Below are 19,332 nucleotides of genomic sequence, written 5' to 3'. Positions count from 1 at the left end.
TCCCGCTGAGCAGCTGGGAGGCTGCAGGCACCGGCTGCCCTGGCTGGGAGCAGGGTGGCAGCACTGATCCTGCACCTGGAGTGCTTTTTATTTATTTAAGCTACTTATTTCCATCAAGGCTGCCCATCACCCTGGCTGCCAGCGAGAGCCAGGAACTCATGGGCAGCTGTGCTCACACTGGGCAGGGGCTGATCTGGGCTTTGTGCATAATATATATAAAAATATAGAATATATAATAATATATATAAAAAATCATATTATTATATACAACATTTAAATATTAAAATATAATTATTGTATATAATTATATAATATATAATTACCTATTATAAAGTGCATAATAGTATGGATAAAATATGCAAAAATGCACATATAATATACACATATAATTATGTTATAATTATCTGTAAAAAATCAATTATATAATAGATAATAATCTATTGTGTATTATATATAGTGCATGAAAGTATAGATACATAAAATATGCAGATATGCATATAAATATATAGATAGGCACAGGCAGAGCTATAGATACACATGGTTTCCCATATATAGAGAGATAGGACTCTATTTAATGTGTGTGTGTACTTATGCACATTTTTATACACACACACACATATATATATATTTATGCATATTTAGTTCATTCACTGCCTTTCTCTGCCCCACAGAGCTCAGGGCCAGTTTGCTGCAGTCACCAGACCCCCCGTGCCATCGACTCCCTCCCCTCCAGCAAGGCAACACAAATGTATTTTAAATATTTCTCCTTTAATAATCTACATCCTGGTAGTTGCTCCAAGGGAAGACACAGCTGACAGGATTTTGATTCTGCCCCCGCATCTCTCCACATCAGTAATTCCTTATTGCTGCAGACTTCTCTATCCCCTGGCCCCCATAGGCCACGGTTAGATTAAATTCTGCTAATTATCTTAAATATAAAACATAATGCAACTGATCCCTTGACATCGCTGTAGTAATAAAAATAGAAAAGGAAAAAAAAAATAAAAATGTTTGTATCCTTATTGCCAGTGTGTGTGTCAGTAACTGCTTTTCCCTTACAAAAGCTCTGCTTCCTTTCCTGCTGAGGGCTGATCACATGGCCCAAACAAAGTCAAATTATTCCTCAGGCTGAAAAAAGGGAATTTTAAAAAATGGTTGCAAGAAAAGCCCAACAGTTTCCTACTGTAAAAACAATTCACAGTTCTTAGAAAGGGTCTGAGCAGTACAGTAGCGCTACATTTACTGAAAACTTCTAGTGCTGATAAAGTCCTTAAAAAAAAAAAAATTAACCCAAACGAACCCCAAATTAAATTAAACTGGGAGAGCCAGTTGGCAGGTGAAGAGGAGGAGGAGGAGGAGGAGGAGGAGGAGGAGGAAGAAGAGGAAAAGGACAAGAGAGAGGAGGAGGGAGAGGAGAAGGAAGAGGGCACTCCACGCTGCCCGGAGAGCACAGCGAGCCCTGCTGCTCTACGGATAGGAGCCAAGAAAAACAAAAAAAAAAAACCCTAAAAAATAAAACATATTCTTTAAAAAAAACATCCAGTTTGGGTTTTTTTCCAGGCCGGGCGGTGAGGAGACCCCGCGCGTGAAGGCACAGCAGCGCGAAGGCAACGCGATCCCAGGGACCCCCGGCGGGCCCCGCTAGACGTTGGCCCCGTGAGGGGGGCACAGGCCGGCGTCTCGCTCGGGCTGAAAAGAGAGGGGGGACAGAGCCAAATATCAGTCACTCATGCTGGGAACACCCCCCCCCTCCCTGATTTACACCCCTCTCTGGGGTCCCTACCTCCCCGTGGCCGGGTTTCTGGGCGATGGGGGGTTTCTTGAGGATGCCTCGCCGCGGGACTGGTGCCGGCCTGGCGTCCTCGTCCTCTGCCGCCGCGTCGCAGCCCCCGGCCAGGACGTAGTGCTGCTTCCTCAGCTCGCCCAGGCGCACCCGCTCCCCCTCCAGCCGCTTCTCCAGCTCCAGCACCTTCACCTGCGCCCAAACAGCCCTCCTGGGACCCGTGCTGGGGGGCAGAAGGGACCCGCCGTGTGCGGGTCCAGGTCTGCCCGCGGCCGAACCGAATCCACCTCATGGCCGTACCTGTGTTTCCATCTCTTCCTTTTTCAGCTTGATGAGGGACATGCCCGAGAAGTCCATGGTGTCTGTGGAGAAAAGCAGGGCTCCTCACTCACTGCACCCTCACACACCAAAAGTGAGGCTGGACGGACACCTCGGGGTGTTCCCCAGGGCCAGAAAGGGATTGGGGTGGGTTTTTTTCTACCTTTTCCTTGCAAAAGCCTCACCTTTCTCCTCGATCTGCTCCTGCCCCGACTTGGTGGAAGCCACCACGTTGGCCGCCATCTCGTTGACGTTGCGCGAGCACTCCTGGAGCCGGGCCAGGTTCCTGCTGCTCTTCTCGGCTTTCACCTGCAAACGGGCACAGGGGTGGCTGTGGGTGCCACCACGGCACCTCCACCCGGCTGCTCGACACTTTGGGGGGCCCCAGGCAGAGACACCGAGCGCCCCATGCCAGAGCTCGGGCATGAAAACCCAGGGGCGGAAAGGATGGATGGATGGCTGGATGGACAGATGGGGAGGTTTATCCTCAATGATCCCATCATGGCCAGACAAGGTGATCCCTTCAAAGCCCTTCAGCCCCAGGGTACCAAACCAGCTCTGCTCCCACCTGAGCCAAGCACACAGCGAAGACATAGTTATATTTTTAAAAATAATTATATATTATATATAATATATATATTTATTTTACTTCAATATATATAATTTGTATATAAGTATATATAAGTATATATACACTTATATATAAGTATATATACTTATATATAAATATATAACTTATATATATTTAAATATACTATACATATTAACACACTATTATATTTTATCTTTTAATAAACTATAGCCTATATTATTAATATATTAATATTAATATATTAATATTAATATATTAATTTAGTTATAAACAATGACAATATAATCTTTAATTTATAAGTAATATAATATTGACATATAAATATATACATTCTATATATAAACTCTAAAATTAAAAACATAATCATTCCATAATCATATTAGAATTATATAACAGTGTATTCTATATACTATATTATTTTATTATATTATTAGATGTTATATGATATATAGTAAATTATATTATATATTAATATAATTATAAAATTTATATATATAAAATTATATATATTAAAATGTGAATGCTATATTAATATAATTACATAATTACATATAACCTATAATAATATATAAATATATAACTTAAAAATGTAAATTTCTTTTAAATAAATATTTTTTTACACAAATATATGCATTTTAAAACCATCTGCTGTAAAAAGCCTTATGGATCCTCCTCCTCCCCACCTGCATCCCTGTCTGCTCACTGAAACCTCTACCCATCACTTTCACCCACCCCAACAGGGAAGGTGGCAAGACCCAAATCCACCATCCTCAATTCCGGCTCCCGCAGCCGCATTTTTGGATTTCTTATTAGTTATTAACATTTTCCTCACATAACAAGACGGGAGGTTTTGCACATCTTCACTTCCAAGGCAAGCCCTGGGTGTGGGAATATTAATGCAGGTGAAGACACACTGGATTAAAATCATGGACTGATTGGAAAATGGCAAGAGCTTCCCTTCTCCCTGCCCCAGGAGGCTGCATTGCTGGGAATGCTGTGGAACAGAACAACCTATGGCTTCAGGAGACAGGCTGGGATCCTGCTGGGACACCCACCTTGGAGGCAGCCACGAGCTGGGCCGTGCTGGCAGCGATTTCATGGGAGCAGACGATCAATTCCTCGTATTTTCCCATGTGCAGGACAACCCTGTCTGCCGACTCCCTGCGTTACAGCCAGAAGGGAGATCGTGTTAGAGACACCCTGCACCACAAGGCAAGTGCAGATTATTCATCTCCTGCTAATATCCCTACAAATCAGCACCAGACCTGGATCCAGTAGCTTTGTCTGTAATTACAGAATCACAGAATCATTAAAGTTGGAGAAGACCTCTAAGATCATCGAGTCCAACCATTATTAAAGCTCATTTACAAAGCAATTATTCAAAGCCTTGATCCAGACATTTTGGACAGAGAGAGGATTTTGTTTTCGTAATGAGATTTTTAAAGCCTTGTCCAAAAGACTCTCCGCATTTCCTGCACGAGGACACCCTGACCTGATCCCAACCACCCCATCCACAACCACCTGAGCGGGAACCAGGACATGGATTATTTGATTTCAGGTTCTGCAAACAGGGAGGAACTGGCATCCCTAACTGGGTGACCGTGTGGTCCCACCCAGGTTACGATGCTCTACATGGAATTAGCAATGAGCCAAACAAAGCTCCATAAGGACTTGGCAAAGATGCTCCACAAGGGATTGGTGATGGTGCTCCATGAAGGCTCAGCAGTGGGATGCTTTGGATTACTGGGTGCTGGAGAAGCAAGAGCCAGCCCTGGGTGCAGCAGGAGGAACATCCCAGGGTGGGGGTACCTACACGAGCTGTGTGGCTCCCCAGCCCACGGCCTTGGAGGCAGAGATCAGCCCTTCGGTCCAGCGAGAGTTCTTGGCATAAAATTCCTGAGTTGTTGCTGCCCCCTGTTGTTATGAGAATATTATGGCCTGGATTAACTTGTGTCTAATACACAACAATACATAAATCCACATAAAATACCTGTATAAAGTATAACAATATATAAATTTCACATCTAAAGCCACAGATCAAGGCATCGACAGCATTTCTGTGCACTTTATGCTGCTCTTACTGACCTGCTCAAATAATTATCAAGAAAATCAGTGTTGGAACCCCACGCCTGCAAAGTTGGGCTGGGTTTGGTTTAAACCACGCAAGTTTGGGCCACAATCTTTAGATGAACAAAGTTTTGTAAGGGCAATAATAACATGTGCAAAGACTACGGGACTGAGCAGCCCATCTCTAACAAGGCACTGCCAGAGTGCTGATAACGTGGGAAAACCAGGAAATCCAGAGTGTTTCTGCAGACTGGGGGAAATTCTCCTGTATTTCATGCCTGTGCAGAGAGATGAGGGGAGGACTTACCCGACCACTTTCTACTATCTCCTTCTGTAGGTTCGTAGATGTTGTTACAAGAAGCCTGATAGCCTGGAATGAAGGAAAACAGGCTTTGGTGTTTGATGGGGGTTTTACAGAGAAGGATTGATGCTGTCAGTGGTGGCAAGTGACAGTTTTGTGCAGTCTTTGACAGCCCAGACTGGTTTCTGCAGTACTGACCTTCATTAGATCCGTGCAGGAGTTCAGAATCCTGCAGGGAAACAAGAGAAAAGTGTTCAGCATCCCCTGATGCTGCATCCAGGGAAGGGGGCTTTGTTCTCAGTTAGAACATGGGTCTTTCCTGGAGACCAGCCAGCCTGCTTTGGAGCACACTCCAGCAGGGTACAGGCATGGGACACAAACCTGCCTGTGGCCATCACACATCACCCCTCAAAACTCACCGCTCGTTCACTTCCAGCTTGACACCAGAGCTCTCATTCCTGGCCTGGCTCATCATCTCCTGTTGGGAAACACGAGAGGAAGGGTTGGATGCCACGCTGCTGTGAGGGTGAGCAGGGTGAAGGAGCAATGGGCACTCTGCTGCCCCAAGGCATCAAAGTGGCTCATCCTGCAGCTTCATCTCACCTCTATCCGCCTGACAGCATCCTCGATCGCCTCCGAGGTGGAGGCCATCTCCTTCTCAACCATGTCCCCCAGCTCTTCTTGCTTGATGTCTAAGCTCTTGGGCCTCAGCTCCTGCCAGAGGAGGCAGCAGGCATCAGCAGGTTTTAGACAGAAGGGAATATTTATAAGGAATAATTACAAACTGAGGTATCTGACTCCCTTTTCCCCCCTAAATAATTAAAGTTGCAGGAGCAGCATTCTGCAGCCTGCAAGGGTGAAGACACATGTGCCACCAGCTTGCAGCAACCATGGCACAGGACCTCAGAGGTAAGAAATACCCCAAATCAAGGTGACAAAACTCCATCACAGGAGCAGTTTTGGCTCCAGAGGGCTCTGGAGAGCTGACAGCCTGTGAATTAACACCGGTGTATGGGAAAAGACTAACAGGGGCTTCAGGAAAAGAAATATCTGAAAGTTGGGAATTTTTGTTCCACAGGGGTTACTGAGCTGAGAGGCATCAGCTGCTCTGAGGGGACAGGCTCTGGGCACCGCCAGGAAAGGCCTCAGCACTCAGAACTGAGATGGCTCAAGGACAGCACCAGAACCCGTGGGTGTGGGAGGGACAAACCACCCCAAAGTGCTCCCTCCAGCCCACCCTGCTAGCCACGAGCAGGAAGGTGGGAGCACTGGGCTCCATCTCCTACCTGGGCCAGCTGCAGGACCCCCCTCAGCGCCTGCCGCACGTCCCCCAGCTCGGCACGGCCCAGCCTCTGCCTGTCCTTCAGCTCGCCCAGGTAGTCCAGGCTCCGCTGCCCACAGTCCCGGCACATCTCCGTCAGCCCTGGGGAGAGGAGGGGTTGGTGACAGGCCCCTCACTGGGCAAGGGTCCCTCCACCCCAGCCCTGCCACCCTCCTCCTCCCCTCATCTGTGGGGATGATGCTGAGAATCAGCAGCATCCAGAAAATTTCTTCTAGAAGACTATAAATGAGTTTCCCGGAGCAAAGTGATGTTCCCAGCTCAGCAAGGGGCACTAGAGAGCAGGGAATGTTGGGAAGGAGAGCACGGGGAGCTGGGGGGATCACGCTGTCCCCGGCAAAGATCTGCCCCATATCCAGCCCCTGGCAGAAGGAGCTTTGGTATGGCCTCCCTAAAAAAAAATCCCCATGAGGAAAAATCCCCCCCCAGCACCCTCTGCAGCCCTGCACTCACGGTCAGCGTGGTCCGTGGGGGCCAGGTGGGAGGTGGCGCTGCCGTTCACGATGGTGTCGGCCGTGAGGTGTGCGAAGAGGGCCAGGGCCCCCACCAGCCCCGCGGCATCTGCCGGGACAGGACGGCGTCAGGGACTGCAGCCCCTCCTTGAAGGCACTCAAGGATCAGTACAAGAGCTTGGAGAGGTCACTATTGGCCCCTCCAGCCTGAATGAGCACATGGGAACCCACCACCCCCACCATGTCCCTCTGTCACCAGGGCACTGCTGCTTGCCAGGGGCCCCAGAGCAGCCAGGAGCTGCTGGATGTATGGAAATACGAGCAAGCTGAAGCAATGCCAGCGGGCCCCAGCCCCAGGTACCTGCCATGGAGGCCACGTACTGCGCGTGCCCGCTCTCCAGGGCGTCCGTGGACTCCAGCGCCGCCTGCGCCCGGCTCAGCAGGTAATCTGGAATGAATCCAGCTTCGTTAGCACAGCCAGGATGATAAGGGGCTGAACGAGCACGAGCGATGACTCCACTGAGCGGGAGCCAAGACAGCTCGAGTCCTCACGGCCCTGGGGAACACGGCTCGTGGCTGGGGAACAGCACCAAAGCCTGAGCAAAACAGTGCTGAGAGGAGAGTTAAAAATTCATCCTGGGAAGTCTGACCCCAACCTCCTTGGGCACGATGGAAAAAATGCCTTGGGAAAGCTGAGATGCAGCGTTATCTGTCCTGGAGGGAGAAGGGGCGGTGTGTTCCTGCCCTACCTGGGGAGCTGGTGCAGCGCACGTGCAGCGGGTCGTCCAGCTTGGCCACAGCGTCACGGAGGATGTCCTCTGCCTCCCGCACCGTCTCCTGCAGGATGCTGAACTGATCATCCAGCAGCTTCTGCTGCAGGTTCTGCTCCTGGTTGCTCTGTTGGGCAGGAGGAACAGGTGAGTAGCACAACTGGGACACAGGACCCCAATCACGAGCATTTCCCTTCTCCAGGATTAGAGCCAAGCATCCCATTACTGCTGGTGCAAGTATCCCACCAGCTACATCAGTGATGTGTTGGGCTGAGCCCCCCAACTGCTCAGCATCCCCCAAACATGTCTCACCCTGGCAAGTAGAGGGGCAGTGGGCTCTACAGCACGTACCTTCTCCAGGAGCCTGCCCTGGAGCTCTCGGATCTCCCTCGTGGCCTTATCCGCCTCCTGGCTCAGCTGCAGCTCCTTCTCCTCGATGAGGCCACGTGTGGACAGCAGCTCACACTCCTTCTCGCTCACCGACCGCCTCAGCACCTCCTTCTCGGCGTGCAGGGCCTCCACCTGCGCACTGAGCTCCACACCCACCTGCCACGGGGCCAGGACAGCCCTGTCACTCACCTGTCACCACGCTGTGAGCCCAACAGACACCTGAGGACATGCCCTGCTCATGGCACTTATGAGCTGGGCCCATGTGCAGCCCTGTGACAGCTCCTTGTGCTGCTGCTGGACCTCTGGCTCAGCAGTGGTGGCTGGAGCATCGTCCTGCATGACGGGGGTTTGTGATGGGGATTTGGGCTCCTCCTAAACCCTGTACCTGCTTGGCCTGGCTGAGCGAGCGCTGTGCCTGGTCCAGCTCATCCCGCCGGGCATCCAGCTCCTGCCGCAACTGCTCCATCTGCACGCTCTGGTCTTCCAGCTGCAACCACACCCCGTGCCAGGGGCTCAGCCCCTGTGAACGCACTCCAGCCCCGCTCGGCACCGGCACGCAGCCGGGATGGCGGGAATGAGACCAGCCACGTTTTGCAGGGTGGGGGTTTTGGGGTCTTGGGTGTGGGGGAGGGGGTCTCCTGGAAGGGCTCCTTTCCCCAGAGCAGGAATTTTGGGAGCAGCCCCCAGCTTGGGACCCGGAGAACAAAAGCACCCAAACCCATCAATTTGCACTGAGGCATTTTCTTGGCGGAAGGAAACGCAGATTTGGGCAAGAGGAAATTAAGCATGTATTAAAAAATGCCTTCCTGATTGCAACTTCTTCCTGCATCAGGGACTGACATCAACAACAACCTCTACCCCCTGAGCCCAAAGCGTGCACAGCTACTGCATTTCCCGGGCTGGGAAGGGCTCAGTGTTGGCAGGGAAGCAAGGAAGGATCCAGAGCTGGCTCACCTTCATCTCGGCCTCTCGCTTGACCTGCTCCACCTGAAATGCCAGCTGCTCCTTGACACGTGCCACCTCCTCCTGGCTCTGCTGCGTGACCGTCAGCTGCTTGGCAGTGTCGGCGTTCTGTGTGGGGACACGGGGCTCACCAGGGGACCCTCACCATCGCCACACTCATTCCAACCAAACACTGGCTTAGAGGATAACTCCAAGATGCCTTTCTCACAGCATCCAGACTGCTGACTGCCAGCAGACATGGACTCAAGGGGTGCCTCCCTAGCCATGCTCAGAGTTCCCTGGGTGCAGGGCGATGGGACCGATATGGGGTGATCTGGGCAGGCAGGAGCCCTCCCAGCAGCGGCAGAGGGACCAAGGCAGTGTCAGTCCCTGCCTGCACAGAGTATTACCTTCCTCAGGAGCTCAGCGTGCGTGTTGATGAGCTCGCTGTGCTTCTCCTTCAGCTTCGTGTAGCGCATCTCGGTGGCGCTGGCTCTCTCTGCAGGGGGGTGAAGCCGCTCAGCAGCCGTGGCACAGGCGGCCCATGGCTGATGGGCACTGCAGGGCACTTACTTTCGGCTTCGGCGCAGAGCCGCTGGGACCTGTCGCTGTCCTGCTTCACCCTCTGCAGCCTCTCCAGCTCGTCCCGCAGCTGCTCGTTGTCCACCAGCGCCTTCTGCTTCTGCTTGCGCTGCTCCTCCACTTCTCCCTCCAGGCTGTTCACCTGTGCCTTGAGCTGTGTGATGTATCGCTGTGCCTGCAGGACACCGCCATCAGGCATGGGGGCACGGCCCTGAACTGATGTCCTCCCCAGCAACCCTATTCAGGGGCCCCACTGCAATTTGGGCAAAGCAGCCGTGGGATGCACAGGAAAGCTCTCCTGTTTGACGCTGCAGATGCTCTGTCCCTGCTGATAAAGCTGGTCGTGACAGCAAGGGACAGGTCTCACATGCCTCCACCCCATCTCCATCAGGAGTCAGGTCCTGGCACTGGGAGAGGTCCTAAATCACAGTGCTGGATACCAGGACCCCACTCCTGCCGCATCCCCTTGGGGCTTCCACAGCATTCCCCGCACCAGCTACTCCCCAGCTGGGCTTTACCTCCAGTTTGATCTTCTCCATCTCCGCACGGAGCGTGTCCAGCTCCTTCTTCAGGCTCTCGATCTGAGCGTCCCTGCGGAGAAAGGCAGGTTGGTCCCACGCGGTAGCAGCCACTCCCCTCCGCCACCACCGGACCCCCCCCATACCTGTCAACCCAAACGCCATTGGGGGGCCCAAAGGTTTGCTCAAATAGATCTGAGGTGATCTGGGGAAGAGAGAGGGTGCTGAGCTGAGCCAGGCTACGGGTGCCTGTCCCCTCTGTCAGCCCGTCCCTGCGTCCCCATTCCAGCCCCGTGCCCCCACCTGTGGCTCCGTGGTGGAAGTTGTGCTGATCTCAATGAGGTTCTCTGGCTCCTCATCCTCAGGGGCTTCCTCAGGGATGACGACCACTGGCTTCACGTGCTCGGCCAGTGCGGATGCCCGTAGGAAGTTTGGGGGGCTCTGTTGGGACAAGAAGTTCTGGTGGTATCACGGGGGGTGGGGGGAACTGCAGGAGGCAGAGTTCCAGGGAAGGGAGGCAGCCAACCCTGTGCTGCTGATAGAGCCAGCAGGTCCCTCTGCAGTGTCCCCAGACCACAGGTCCATCCATGGGGACACCCCCATGCACCCTGAACACACACAATCTCCAAAGTATCACCAACAAGCACCACCCCAAATCCTGCCATACCTCCGGCAGCCGAGGGATCTGGATGAGCCGCTTGAAGTACAGCATGTCGGATGCTCTCTTAAAGAAGTTTTTGAGGCTGGAGAGGAGGGAAAGACAAACTGTTTGCAGGGGAGGGGGTTTGGCAGGAGGGAGGGGACCCCATCGCCCACCTTGGCCTGGGATTACCTGCGGAACTGCTCGTGGAAGCGATCCCGGTGGCCCTGCAGCGTGTCCGCCGGCAGACCTGGGAAACGGGGAACAGCCGTGACTGATCCGGGGCTGCACATGTATTCATGTGCACCTGGAGCTCTCTGCTGCAAAAGCCAGCAGGTTAAAGGCCAGGTGGGAGTGGGATGTGAGGGGTCAGGGTGGGAGTAAGGGGTATCCCCATCCCTGGCACAGGGAACAGGGATGTGGTACAGGGAGAGGCGGGTGTGGCAATCCCAAAATACCCGCACAAGGCCACTGGCACTGCACTGCCCAGCAATGCTGTGCAAGGGGCTGGAAGGCCAAGCCACATGGGTTTGAATTAATCAAGGACAAGTCCTTCTAATTCCTTTATCTGGAATGTCTACATGGGATGGAGCAGGCCCTTAGAGCCCGGCTGGGACACAGCGATGGATGCCTCAATCCAGACAAGCCTGATCCCCAAATTCAGAAGCCCGACCCTGCAAAAGACCAGCAGGGAGCACATCCCGGGACTCACAGGAGTGCAGTTTGAACATTAACTTGACGGAGTAGTGGTACAGGTGGCTGCAGTCCTGGATGACCTGGATGAGGGGGGCCAGGCGGCACTGCACCGCCGACATCTGCGACACGGCCATCGACGTGTTGAGCTGCCTGAAAACTGAGGGGTTGAGCTGCGTGAGGCACCGGCAGTGTTTGCAGAGCCGTCCCCTCCCGGCCACTCCGCTTGATCATTAACCACGGCGGATGTGGCTTTGCCGGGACACGGGGAAAAACACCAGGGTGCTGCCTGTCTGTCCCGCTGAGCTGGGAACAACTGCCACCCCTGACCCCAAAAAGGAGGGATTTAATCCCAGGACGCTGCCCTTGAGCTGATGCCAATAATGCAGCTGGGGGAAGAGAGAGGTTTTGCTCCATTCTATTTAATCACGAGAGGATCTGGGAGAGGATCGCAGGGCAGGGGACGAGCTCGCCGGCACCGCAGCCTCGCCTGCCCCTGCTCGGAAACAGATCCCTTCCCCTGGCACAAATCCAGGCATATCCACCCCGGCTTCTTCCCTGCTCAGCTTTAAAGTATTTATGAATATAAATTCTCTGTATAACTGGGTCAGGAGGAGAAGCGGGAGGCTGACGGGAACTGGGAGCACGGTCTCGCCTGCTGTGCCCTGTTTTCCAGGGCAGCTCCGTGTTCCTGACTCTTGACAGAGGAAGAATCCACCACATTTCTAAGCCATCTAAAAATTCCTGGAGAAGGAGGCAAGAGATGCAGCCCCATCCTCTGCTTCTGGGGGATAGAAAGGATTTGGGTAATGCATATGATTAATGTGGCTGTGCCAATAGGAAATAAAAACAAATTTCAGAGCGGCACGCTCTGCATTGCTCAGGTGGGCTCAAACCAGTCCTTAAATATTTTCCTACAAGTGCCCCTACAGAGCATCAACAGGGGAATCCAGCTCAGAAATCTCATGGGAGAAGGAGGAAGGACTCGAGTCTCCAACCTCAGCCTCCCGGAACTTGATTCCCGACCAAAGAGCGAAACTATTGCTCAAGAGCCCTGGGGCGAGCGGGAGGGACCTGCCGCCTCCTCACCTGACTCCGACAGCTTCAGCTCACAGTCCAGGTAGTCAAACAGCTCAACAGTCAGCTGGAAGCTGCCAAAACAAACCAAAACTCCATCACTCTGTGTCAGAGACATCCTTGCTCCAGCTGCTTGAGTGCACTGAGAGCCCTCATGATGGTAAGGGCTCCAGTCAGGGGTTTTGCTCCCTGCATTTACACCCCTCACCACTCTGCAGGTGCCAGCACACTCACATGTTGTTCACGTCCGTCCCTGCAGTCTTTTCCAGCACCTCATCTGTCACTTCAAGGGCCGGTGGGAACTCGGGATGCTTTGCAAAAGGAAAATAAACCCATCAGTTGCTGCTCATATTTTTGCTGGTGCAACACATCCCCCAGCAAAGCCCCATCCCCCTGGTGCAGCAGGTGAGAAGGTGGCAGAGGGTCTCACCTTGACGTGGAAGGAGATCTTGGTGAGCAGGAGCCGTGTGTAGAGGCTCACCAGCTGCCCGTATCTGTCGTGCAAATGGCCCTGTGGAGACCCAAGGGGAAACATGGAGAATCCGGATCCAGCAGAGCCCACACGTGCCAGTGAACCTGCACCAGTTCTTGTGCCCTGCTCCACGGACACAACCATCACTCCACAGGAGCAGAGACAATGGGGTAGCTGAGGTGGTGCTTTACCCTCTCTGTGCCCACAGTGTCCCTCAGCATCAACTTCCAGACCCCCTGGGAGGCACAAACCTCCACTTCACCCCACTCACCCACAGGTCTCCCGTCTCTCTGATGTTGCTGCGGTACCTCTGGCAGTCCTGGAGGACCTGGGAGCGAAAACAAGAGGGATGTGGCACAGCAGAGATGGCACAGGCCAGCACCTGCCTGCCTGCCCTGGACTGGGAATCCTTACACCACTCCAGCTTTGTGAGAACTTCCAGCCTTTCAATGGCACCCAAAGGTCAGGGCTTTGTGCAGGGAGGTTTCAAAGGTGCGAGCCTGGGAAAGGTGTCTGGGACAGGGAAGGGAAGGGAACCCACCCTCTGTGCAGAGGGACATCTCAAGAGGCAAAAATTTCCCCCACCAGCAAAGCAGGAGGGATGTTCCAGAGGGGACACTCACATTGGGGTGTCCGTCACGCAGGACCTTGTGCAGGACGTGGCAGAACTTCCAGCTGAGGATGGCGCTGCTGGGCAGGGGCAGCCCGATGGCGTAGGACCAGAAGGTGAACGCTCCCTTCTCGTGGTGTGTGCCCAGGATGATCCCTTCCCTGCAGTCAAGGCCAACTGGATACACGTGGAACAGGGCACTGTTCTTGTTCAAGTTCCATTAGAAAGGGGACACACACACTGCGTGCACAGAGATCACCAGTGTGATGCTGCACCCACAGATATGACCCCCATTCATCTTTTTCTTGCACCTCCCCTGCCCCAGGGCACACGAGGACCCTCTGCATTTTATTGCCAAAGAACCACAGTTTTATAGGCTCTTGTTTGCCTTTTCACTGATGGATGAACCCACATGATGCCACCCCTCAGCCAAGCTCTGTGTGGGTCTCCTGCTTCCCAAACCTCCGCGGCCCCAAACCCCTCCTGCCTCAGCCCAGGATCTCCTCGGTGCTCTCCAGGAAAGGATACGGCGGGCATGTTTCTCCTTCACTGGTGCTTCCTGTGAGTTTATGGCTTTGCTGATGCTGATGGCCTGCAAGAGGAAGGGAGAGCAGCTGTCAGACACAGTGTGACCCCCATGGCTACCCGATGCTCCCCATATTTTGGGGAATACCCTGGCTTTTAGCACTCCTGTGTCACCTTAAAGCCATTTGCAACACATCAGAATAGGCTTTTTTTATCCTCAAACAAAGCAGCCCATGAAACTCCCCCATCCCCAGCAGGATCTGTCAGAACCAGCCCCCTCCCACATGCGTTGCCGGTGCTCCCGGCTGTCCCCGTCCCAGGAAACCAATTTTTGCATTTTTGCAGCCTGAACTCAGCGCCGTGCCCCGGGAACATTAAAGCACGACAGCGAGATGCCAAATTCCAGGGTTGTTTGTGTAATCACAAGGAGCCTTTGAACCAAGGGAGGGGGGGAGTGGTTTGGGGTGTTTTTGGCTGCGCGCAAACGGCACGTGGGGAAATGCAGCCCCCGAGCAAGGAGGGAGTGGCGGCCACAATGCCCATCTTGATGGAGCAGAAATCCAGAGCAATGTGATTAGCAGAGGAGGATTATCTATATTTTGATGTGTTTGATCACAGCACACGTTAAATTATTAATTTATTCCAAAAGATGACCCCAGACAGGGGTCGGTTGTCTCTCCCGTGTGATGATGGGCTATGAAACAGAGTTGCTGTGTTTGATGAGGATCTTCCTCCTCCTCGCCAGGTCCCTGCAGATTCGACTAAGCTGCTTCACCCTCACAGGAGCACTTGGACTGTGCCTGTGTCCATGAGCCCTCTGTCTCCAGCAGAGGAAAAAGGTCCCAGCTGGAAAGGCAGGAAGCGGCCCCGCCACCAGCATTCATGCCAGAAGAGAAACTCAGTCAATCCCCGCAGCCACACAGCCCTAAAACCTTACAAAAATCTCATCTACCCTCCTGGGGAAAGCACCTGCTTCCATACAGCTGCTTGTCCAGGGATGCCTCTGAATTGAGACACTCTCCTGTAGGAGCTGGAACTCGATGCTGAGTTATCAAGTGCTCCTGACTTATGCAGGAGGAACCTGATGCTGTGCTGAAGGGGTGATGCCAAAGGTGTCAAGGCACCAAATCTGCCCCCAAAGAGTCTAAAATAGCTGTGCCCATGAACTGGGCAAAACCACCATGAATGCATCCCAAAAAGTGAGCCTGTTCCAAAACTGTTCTCCCAGCTGCTGGGGAAAGGGGCTGATTTTGCTTTTCCTGCGCTGGGAGAGCCCCGGTGTTACCCCGCCATGTGGGGCCGTAAAGCAGCAGCAGAGTTAAGCCGGTGACTTGCTGTAATCCTCTTATCCCCAAAGGTTAACGAGCCTGGAGAGCCCAGGAACAGGGAACAGGCACTTGCAGCACAGCTGCCTCTCCTGAAGGACAGGCTCCACAGCCACCTGAAAGCCTGGAGCCAGAGGAGAGGTTTAGCCAGAGATGTGCCACAGGTCCCCAAGGGTGCCAGCACCTCCCAGCATGACACCAAAGTGAGGGTTATTGACAGAAAGGAAGGTTTATCACAAACCAGGGAGCGACAAGGTGAGAGTTTTGCCAGGCAGGGCTTGGAAATGCATCTTGCATCAAAGAGCTGCTGAAGGGCTATTGCACCTTATTGAGGTGCTTTGCATAGGGGGAGTGGGGCAGACACTGCTCCCAGACCTGGATTTTTGCTGCCTGCCGTAAGCAGAAGTAGGACAACGTGCCTGTCCCAACCCATCACACTCGTCCCAACCCATCACACTCGTCCCAACCCATCAGTGGGACCTGAGCCCCATAGGAGGAAGGGCCAAAGTGTGAGACAAAGGCAGACCCCCAGGAAAGGAAACACCGTCCCATATGCCCAGGGACAGGAGCTCAGCTGCTCAGTGGGAGGGGACTAGGGCTGGGACCCACTGGCCTGTCCCAAAACTGAGCTGTAATTCCTGTTGGTGCTGGTGGTTTTATTTGGTTTATTGCCCTTAATCTCATTTCCAGACCAACCAGCCAAAATTCAGCCCGGGAGCTGTTGGACAGGCTGGTTTCATCCTCGGTGATTCAGTGCTGAGGTTTCACTGAGCCATTTTACATCCAGCACATGGACTGGACCCGTGCAGGGGCAGCCCCAGCCCACCCAAAGCACTGCCATGACAGAGACACCACATCCAGCATGGTCCTAAATAAACCACAGAGGCACTGAACCAATGCCAACCCCTCAGCATTGCTGTATCAGTTGTGCTTCCTCTGCTTCCAAACATCAGGCTGGTCAGGAGATACCTGGAATTGGGATGGTGGGACCAGGGATGGGCATGGGACGATGCTGCAGCCGGGGACATGGGTGTCTCCAGGATGGCCCTGCTGGCTGCAGGGCTCTGAAACGGGGAGATTCACCCTTGACCCGACCTCCTGGGACACCACCAGCACGTCCGGAGATGGGCAGGTCCCTGCTGTCACCGCAGGTGCACAGCCAGCCTCAAACCTTTGATGCAACCCTGTGGACTGTTCCCCATCCCTGATGGGGTCCAACCTCAAAACCTGCCGGGTCGCGGGCTGTGGGAGCCCAGAGGGTACAGCCCTCTCTCCTTACTCACAGCCCTCACGTACCAAGCCGGTGACTAAAGCCGGGATCAAAGCGCCCAAATGAAGGAGCGCAGTTTACATCCACCCTTTCTTTCCAGGCTGCTTTTAATTAGGGCTGATCCTCCCGCCCACGGCTCCCCGAAGCCCCGGCATCCTGCGGGGCCACAATCCCCACCTGGCAGGTGGATGCCGGGTCCCACGGCAGGGAGGGATTTTCCTGGCAGCAGGATGGGATGCTGAGCTGGAAACCTCCCCGGCCAGGCGGCACGAGGGCTGTCGGAACACCTGAACCAGAAACGGCCACTCCGGGGTTCCCTTCCTAACACTGCTCCTTCCCAAATTACACCAAGGAAGCGCCACTCGGCAGTCACAGCCAACGTAATCCTGGAGGCTCGGGAGCCCGCTGGATTTTTAACCATTTTGTTTCACAAAAGCAAAACCCGGCAAGTTTTGCCTCCTGCCAGGCTGCCGAGTGGGCTGGTGGCTTCCTACTTCCCACACGAGGTTGCTCCAAGGGGAACATCTGAATCACCTCAGCACAAGACCTGGAAAAGTATTTTCAGGGAAAGCAGAAAACCTGCATATTATCTACGAGCACCTAAGGGGACTGGGGGGATCACAGCAGGGTCAGCAACCCCCGTCTGTACCCACAGGCATCACCCCGACCCTTGCAGGGGAAAAGGTGATGGGGCTCTGGATTCCCGCAGCATCCTTCTCCAGGATGGTAAGGAATCCTGGAGGGAATGCGCTACCAGCATCTCCATGACACAGAAGCGACCTGTGGCCAACTCCACAGCTGCTATAATTAGAGCTAAAAGGCAGATCAATACCCACGTATTGACACAGGAACAGTTCTGCTCTCACTGAAGCACCACTACCAGGAAACCACACCAGGGTAAAGCTCCTTTAGAACAGCTTTTCAGAAGTTGCTGGAAAAAAAGGGTCAGTTCTGGGTGATGAATGTGACTGTCAGCCAGCGAGCTTGGGGTCACAGAGCTAAAACCTCTCATGGAGAGCGACCACCTCTCTGCCCTGTGCACAGCTCTGCCCACAGCACCCCTGGGACTGAGCGAAGTTGTAACTGTGCACAAGTCCCACTGAAAAGTCCAAAATGCCCTGGAAGGGCAGGTGGGAGGAGGGACACGTGCAGCCTTCGGTGCACTGGGCAGCGCTGCCGCCGTGATCCTTTATCAGCGGTGCCCAGTGGGACGACTGAAGGAGACGCGTCCAGAGGGAACCGGAATTGCCGGTTTTCTCGTGTTGCTCCCCAAACCCAGCAAGCTCCATTTCCTACCCACTGTGACCTCGTGAGGCCTGGAATTCCCACCTGTCTTTGCCGGTGCCCTCCTGGGCCAAACCAGCCCAGGGGTCAGGGAAGGACCAGCAAAGAAAAGGGGCAAAGGGGAAAACACCTGCGATGAATGCACTGCTTCTGAAACCAGAGGGTCAGAGGATGCGTGCAGAGAGCACTGTTATTTTTGCGGGGACAGCAGCGAGCCCGCCGCTCTGTCCATCCCTCTGCCCATCCCTGCCCACGCTGTTGGAGTGATTCATTTCCCACCAGCCATATGCCGGCCCCATCAGTGCCCGAGCATCGCCCACCCTGCAGGGGCCACAGGGCTATGGACAGTCCGGCCATAGCCGGACACAACCACATCTGGGCTTTGTTTTAGCTCAGCCACCCTCCGTGGGTTCACACACCGTGATCCCCGCGGGGAGACCCCCACAGGTGACCCAGAGCGGCGGGGGCTGGGGAGAATCCACCCGCGGTGCCAAACAGCCCCCGGTGTCGTTGTGGCCGGGAGCGGGAGCGGCAGGGATGCGGAGATGCCCATTCCCGGGGCGGTGAGCGCGGGGCTGGAGCCCCGGGATGCTGCCGAGCCCCCGACTCGGCCGACACCGTAAAACTTTCCCCATGTGCTCCGGGCCGTGTTTACCTGCGATAAGGCCCGGGGGGTGCGCGGGGGACGCTCCGGCCGTCCCGGGCCCCGCTGCCCGCCGGGGCGGGGGCGCACGGCGGGGCCGGGCCGTGGGGCCGGCGCGGGGGCGGCGGGACGGGCCGCGGTGCCCACGCGGGACGGTCCCGCGGCCGCGGCGGGAGGAAGCGGCGGCGCAGGTGGGGGCGGGGGAGCACCGGCACCGGGTACGGACGGACGGGCGGACACGGGGACGGACAGAGGGACGGCGACCGCGCCGCCCCACCGGGGGGACCCCCGAAGGACAGAGGGACGAGGACCTGCGACCCCTATCCCATCCCATCCCATCCCATCGCCCGGGAAGCCCCCGCGTTCAGCGCGCCCCAAGGCGATGCCCCGCGAAACGGGCCAGGACCAGGACCAGGACCAGGACTAGGACCAGGACCAGGACTAAGACCAGGACTAGGACCGTGCCCGCAGCCGGTCCCGGGGCCGCGCCACCCCCTTCCGCCGCCCTTGCCTGGTTCTTGTCGAACTGCTCCCGCTCCGCCTCCAGGCTGTGCCCGCCGCGGCGGTTCAGCACCCGCGCCGGCACGCTCTTGATGCTGTTCATGGCGGGGCTCCGGGGCTCGGCGCTGCCGGCTCGGTCCCCGCGCCCGGTCCCGCTCCCCGGGCGGCGGCGACGGCACCGCCCCCTCCCCGCCCCTCCCGGCCGCGCACTGCGCCGAGCGCGGGGGCGCCCCCGGCG

The 19,332-nt window shown here is 54.8% G+C and overlaps 1 protein-coding gene across 2 annotated transcripts; it reads right to left on the bottom strand.

Annotated features, from left to right (window-relative positions):
• Positions 1-751: 751 nt before the first annotated feature.
• Positions 752-19,259, bottom strand: HIP1R (huntingtin interacting protein 1 related). 2 transcript variants are annotated; one of them, XM_050318437.1, is made up of 32 exons: positions 19,105-19,259; positions 14,075-14,138; positions 13,560-13,702; positions 13,208-13,264; positions 12,895-12,975; positions 12,699-12,775; positions 12,477-12,538; positions 11,407-11,547; positions 10,887-10,944; positions 10,722-10,797; positions 10,358-10,495; positions 10,201-10,259; positions 10,055-10,127; positions 9,528-9,711; positions 9,365-9,453; positions 8,967-9,083; positions 8,398-8,499; positions 7,974-8,168; positions 7,602-7,749; positions 7,214-7,300; positions 6,854-6,961; positions 6,348-6,484; positions 5,665-5,775; positions 5,481-5,539; positions 5,260-5,290; positions 5,068-5,130; positions 4,507-4,607; positions 3,749-3,854; positions 2,287-2,410; positions 2,084-2,145; positions 1,784-1,975; positions 752-1,689 (listed from the first exon to the last, which is right to left on the bottom strand). In XM_050318437.1, the coding sequence occupies exons 1-32, from the start codon at positions 19,195-19,197 to the stop codon at positions 1,642-1,644; spliced, it is 3,186 nt and encodes a 1,061-aa protein (XP_050174394.1). In that variant the 5' UTR covers positions 19,198-19,259; the 3' UTR covers positions 752-1,641. The 2 variants fall into 2 exon arrangements, with proteins under 2 accessions (XP_050174394.1, XP_050174395.1); XM_050318438.1 differs by lacking the exons at positions 752-1,689; positions 1,784-1,975; positions 2,084-2,145; ... (5 more) ...; positions 5,481-5,539; positions 5,665-5,775 and having other exon boundaries at positions 6,349-6,484; positions 7,234-7,300.
• Positions 19,260-19,332: the final 73 nt, after the last annotated feature.

This window comes from Myiozetetes cayanensis, unplaced genomic scaffold, assembly GCF_022539395.1.
Source record: "Myiozetetes cayanensis isolate MyiCay16 unplaced genomic scaffold, myiCay2020 scf21, whole genome shotgun sequence".
Classification (NCBI taxonomy): Eukaryota; Metazoa; Chordata; class Aves; order Passeriformes; family Tyrannidae; genus Myiozetetes; species Myiozetetes cayanensis.
This window is presented reverse-complemented; position numbering and strand designations above follow the sequence as displayed.

Excerpts from the sequence above, each read along its gene's own strand:
- HIP1R (XM_050318437.1), bottom strand. The coding sequence starts at position 19,197 with ATGAACAGCATCAAGAGCGTGCCGGCGCGGGTGCTGAACCGCCGCGGC. Across the intron at positions 7,301-7,601 it reads GCGCTGCACCAGCTCCCCAG|ATTACCTGCTGAGCCGGGCG; the intron begins GTAGGGCAGGAA and ends GATTCATTCCAG. Across the intron at positions 1,976-2,083 it reads AGGAAGAGATGGAAACACAG|GTGAAGGTGCTGGAGCTGGA; the intron begins GTACGGCCATGA and ends GTTTGGGCGCAG.